This window comes from Pteronotus mesoamericanus, unplaced genomic scaffold, assembly GCF_021234165.1.
Source record: "Pteronotus mesoamericanus isolate MK-2021 breed Mesoamerican mustached bat unplaced genomic scaffold, CSHL_Meso_final contig_20, whole genome shotgun sequence".
NCBI classification, from domain to species: Eukaryota; Metazoa; Chordata; class Mammalia; order Chiroptera; family Mormoopidae; genus Pteronotus; species Pteronotus mesoamericanus.
In genome coordinates, this window is record NW_026555085.1 from 51,308,625 (window position 1) to 51,314,350 (window position 5,726).

The 5,726-nt window shown below is 34.3% G+C and overlaps 1 protein-coding gene across 1 annotated transcript; it reads right to left on the reverse strand.

The window, feature by feature from the left end:
* Positions 1–3,747: 3,747 nt before the first annotated feature.
* Positions 3,748–5,080, reverse strand: LOC129067145 (protein EVI2B-like). The gene is given in 3 exon segments (XM_054568866.1): positions 3,748–3,846; positions 3,849–4,333; positions 4,336–5,080. Coding segments are annotated over 3 exon segments (1,329 nt in total).
* Between the last annotated feature and the right edge of the window lie 646 nt (positions 5,081–5,726).

Below are 5,726 nucleotides of genomic sequence, written 5' to 3' on the forward strand. Positions count from 1 at the left end.
GCTTCGCTGTTACTCAGGTGGAAATATTTCCTTTTTGGAGTTTTCTGAGACTACTTGGTTTGATTTCATACCACATCTTTTGTCTACCACAAATGCCTTCTAAAATAATCTAAAATAATTTTTGCTTCATAGACCTACTTTCCCTATAGACATCAAGTCTCTTGAAGATAGGAGAGTATGAATTAAAAATTAGAAATGAATATGCACACATACATTGAATTCCATTGGTCTGAATGTTTAATTTCTTCCTTATTCATGCTTTTTCGTTTATGAAACATTTACAGAATAACTCAAAAGGTGATGAATATATCTAGTATTAAGAAAATTAATAATCAGTGAAGAGAAACAAAGCATATGATATTTCTGACTTATTCAATTATCAAGGTGTTGATATTCTGAAGAATTATTTAGAAGATTCTGAAATTATTATAAAATTATTATTATAATTCAGGTAAAACTTCCCTTGAACTTATCTTTGATTTGGTAACCCTTAACAAATGTTTTAACCAAGGACATATAATTGCTTTGGAATGAAATAGAAGGCCAGAATCCTTTCGGTTCTCAACACTTATACAGCTACAATTTATTAAGAAAACGTCAATAATTTATATGTTTCTGCTACATAGTTTCAGAACAAAGTAGCATATTCAAGAACATATTTTCACCTTGTTTTCCATTCACTTCTTCACTTACAGTTTATAGAGGGAATAATAAATATGAGCTTTCCAAAACTCTTATTGTGATATAAAATTGACGTTCTACCAGTATCTTTTAAAAAATAAAATATTGCATTTATAACACAGAACATGTCTCGTACACATCTGTAGGAATGGCTGTTCCTTGGGAAAATATTGAAATAGGTGAAAGCTAAAGGCTGCTCAGATTCATTTTTTTTTTTTTTTTTTTTTTTTTCTTCTTTATCTCTTTCCCCCCCCCCCCCCCCCCCCCCCCCCCCCCCCCCCCCCCCCCCCCCCTCTTTCCACAGTTCCCTCTTTTTTTCTTTTTTTTCCCCCTCCCCCCCCCCCCCCCCCCCCCCCCCCCCCCCCCCCCCCCCTTCCTTTTTTTTTTTTTTTTTTTTTTTTTTTTTTTTTTTTTTTTTTTTTTTTTTTTTTTAATAATTTACACAGATTCATCTTTTTAGATGCTCTATAGTGCTGCTTGAGAAGCTCAATCCCTATTGCCTTGCTGTGGCTAGTTTGTCTGTACTGTGAGGGCTCTGAACAGACTTCTATGCTCCCCTATACACCAGATATTTTCTTCCCACTAAACTATTCTCTTCAAACCCTGTGATTGTTGGTTCCAAGGGGAAAAATGAAAGGTACACATTTAATCAGGAAGAGAATGATATATGTCAAACACATAGCTAGCTAAATATGTTACGCCTCTTAGGTAACATATTCCTTTAGCCCATTTAAAATACAAAATCTTCTCAATAAGTCCCCTAAGGTATGATATTAATGGTGAAGAATTTCAACGTAAGGTCAAAGTAGCAGAATAACATACAGTCGATATTTTTAGGTACATTTTGGTATCACTTTAATCATTTAAGTGAAATAATATATTCTGTTTCCATGTGAAGATAGGTCTCCTTTGAAGTCAAAATTAATCAGCAGTAGAGTGATCATAAAAAGTATTAATTGGATAATTCATTCATCAAAATAAATGATGTGTTTTGGAAAGAATTGAATTCATCTTTTTTGTGCAATTATTTTCCTTAAATTAATACTAATATTCTTAATATATTGTTCATTCATTTGAACTATTATTGTAAAAACTCAAAGAAAAAATGACTTGGCCCCCCAGCAAAATACATTCTTGTATAGATGAAATCTAAACCAGGATTGGGCTGAGGGAGGACGTGATGTCGGGACTAGCTATTTTCAGAGTCTGATTGTCTATAAGCTTGAATCCACACTTAGATTCTCAAAAAGTGAAATATTAAAAATAAATATTTCTAGTCCATGCCAGGTTATATTTATTCTTTTTGGCTGTGATATTTTCGCCTCAATTTATATCATGCCAGCTGAAATTTTAGCAAGATTTTGCCTCCAAAGAAGCTCAAGAGCAGGAGGTCAATAATTCGTAAATGCTACTCGTACTTCGAGGTAATTATTTAATCACTGCTTATATTTTTTTAGAATCACATATTTCAAATAATGCCATTGCTTTTTTGAAATTCCAATTTTCTAATCACTTCCTCTTACTTCTATCTTTTGTCATCTACAAATTCTCCAGATTTAAGTTGTACAAAGTTTGACACACTCTTTTAGCTTTAAGTTGATCAATATAAAATGTAGATGACATTTTGTCTTACAATTTTTCATTAGAGTAGCACCGCTTTTTATAGTACATTTCATTTTTATATATATGTTCAAATCTCTAAAATAATGCTACTGAGTTGAATTATGTTCAATTCATGTCCTCTGTGATCTTTAGGTTCTTTTCTGTCATTGTCATCCCTAATTACTCATTCTGTATCTTGTCTGCATCATGTTTTTTCTTAGAGTAGTTCCTGGTTTTTACCTGACCTCAGGGTTTTCTTTATTTCTGGCTACACTTGCAACTTGTCAAGGTCAATTAGAATTATAATCTTCTCCTCTAAAGGGCTAGCCAACCCAAGCATTTATTCTTCTAGCTGACTAATAAAATACATAAAGCTGTACTCAGTTCAGAACCTAATAAATACTCCTTACAACTTCTGTACAGTAGGTATTAATAGTACTATGTTAATTGAAAAGATATCTGTGAAGTAGCCAATTAAATGAAAAATGCCAAGGTTATAACTCTTATTACATCTACCAAATGGCTTTCCCATACTTTATAATTATAGACCATAGTTCTGACCTTTGTCACAAGTGACACAAAGACATGCATGTTCAACATTTAAAAGATTAATTGAACATCAAAGATCATTAAACATCATATTGTTATCTAAAAGATATAGCCTATTATAAGATGTCAATATACCTGCCGGTATCAAAATATGGTCTAAATATTAAGGCAAAACATAGAAAACCAAGTTCAGTAATTTAGGCAGATTATAGCTACCCAATCTTAAGTAAGAAAACTGTGATAAGAAGTGTAGGTTGAATGGTTAAAAAGAAGAGGGATACAATAACATTCATTTCATCATCTTTATGATTCTCACCATATATAATGATCTTTATAAAACTATGTTAAATTTTTTATCTTGAGTCTGTTAAAAATGATAAAATAATTTTATAAACCAAGGGGTTTTAAGAACAGAAGTAATATATATTATATGAAGTAGTCATTTCTCCTTGTGATAATTCTGAGTAAAACTCTTATGCAGAATATAAATACAAAGTTTAAGTAGAAATTTTTTTTTAATTTTTCATTTCCTCCACCTCAGACTTTGAAATGGAAAAATAAAATTTTATTTATTCATGGTAACTTGATACACAGCTTTCAGCAGTGGGGGTGGAATATATGGGGTGATACCTAGTATACGTAGGTTCTTTCCAAAATGGCTGAGTTATTGACATACCTACCATCTGCATATGTAAAATATACTCTACATTAAAACTAGATGCTATAGCCAGTAAATAGATCACTGTTACATGTTTTTTTTAAAAAATAAGTTTCACCTATGCACATGGGCTTTGAGCATATTTCAGGCAGCTCCTGAATAAAAATCAAAATTAGCTACTTGTTGCCATTTAATGTATTTCATCATATGAAGAAAAACAAAAGATAGAGAGCCCTCTAGAAAGCAAGCTGTAATATTTATAACAATTCTTCAGGTGGGGATGGCAGTGATTCACTGAGATCTTGATCCACATTAGGAAGAATAGAGATCTCCTGACATTGGATCTCATTATCTAAAAATCTTCCAAGTTTTTTAGATAATGTCCTAGGGGCAAGGGCAATGCAAGTGAATCGGGGGGAGGTGGAAATGACTGTTTGAGCTCAGAATTATGATCTTCACAAAGTTGACTGGGATGGTCCAGAGTTGGGAGGAGGCTGGTGGAATCATTTGGAGAAGGAGATAAAATTGGTACTGTGGGTTTGTCAGATTGGTTACTCTCCTGTCCTTCCAAATTGAGAAGCTGAGGAGGTGGTGGAGGCAGGTCTGCCTCATCTGAAGAAGAAACAGCAGTGCCAATTGTGGATCCACCAGCACTGTCCTCTGATGTAGCATTTACTTGATCTTTTATTTTATCTGTTTTGGAATTGTTGGAATCGTCAATGTTTTCAGTTGATTCAAACAACTTAATTTCTAAGTCATCTGCTAAGAGTGTGCTTTTGTTTGATTTCCAGGCCATAAGTGAAATAATTGATGTACGTTTTGTGGATGCTTCATTTTCTTGAAGTTATCCAAACACATATCAGGGGTTTCACCATCAGCAAATGGAGACCTACCTGCCCAGTTTTGATCATTTAAAACTGGTTTTCTCAAGCACTTGTGTAATAAAATGATGATTATAACTGCCAACATAGAAACCAGAATTACTCCAACTATTATGGCAGCTATATAGTTAGAATCGGTTTTATGTGGGATATGTGTGTTACTGGTATCTTCTGTGATGAATCCTGGTGTAATCCTAGGTGGCCTTTTGTCAGCTGATGTTGGTTGTATAGGTACATTTTGAATAGCTGGTCGTACTGCCTCTCCCGGAGAGGTGTGGACAGGTAGTGGTTGTTGAACAGAAGTATGGACAGATGGTTGTGATTGTCTGGTAGAAGTGTAGGCAAAGGTTGGTAGTTGTCTGCCAGGGGTGAACACAGGTTGTGCTGTTTGTTGGGAGACGGTACTGGCCATTGATGTTGTTTGTCTGGTGGTGGTATAGACAGGTGGTTGTCTGGCAGATGTTTGTGCTGCTGGTTTTCCAGAAGAGGCAACTGCTGTTGGTTTTCCAGCAGAACCTTTGGCAGTCGGTGTTGGTTGACCCAAAGGATTTCCTGTTGAGTTTTGAGAATTAGCCAAGACATATGGCATTGATGAGCTAAGTAAAGTAGACTGTGGTTGCTTCTCTGTTGTAATTGCTTTTATCGCTGAGAAAAATGTATTGTTCAGGTGTCCACAAAACAAAATTAAAATGAAATATTTGGGATCCATTTCAGAATGTTTCCTAGGTGGTCAAGTAGTCCTACTGCTGCTTTCATTCATTTATTCACAGACGTCATATTTGTGTCAGGCCCTCAGTTGTTAAATTCTTTTGCTGGATCTTAAGTAGAAATTTTTTATACAAAGACTATTCATACCTATGCTGAGTTGCCATTTTTCGTCACGTAAAAAGATTGCTTGTGAAAAAATAAGCTTGTCTTCCAGCTTATTTTAGAATTTCAACACAGTCTAGGCATATTTTACCTACTGAATGGCAGCTATCTTTCAGGCACCTTTAATGGATATATACATATAGATTGATATCTATCTCTGTATCTCTATCTATCATCTATCATCTATCTATCCATAGAGATCTCCAAATTCTATATGTTAACACTTAACTCCTCTCTAACTACAACTCTTAATATTCTTTAAACCTCACTCTACCCAAAATGACCTTCTTATAATTCTTCAAATACTCAAGAATATATGTGCCTTAAGAAATATCCACTTTTCTTCTTCTGATCTGAGACTCTGTATCCCAGATTTGAGCATGCTGATTCTTTCTTCTTTTTCAATATTTTACTCAGATATTATGTACAGAGAGAAATGGCCCTGATACTCCAGTTTAAAATTCTGTGTTCCCACCACTGCCCAA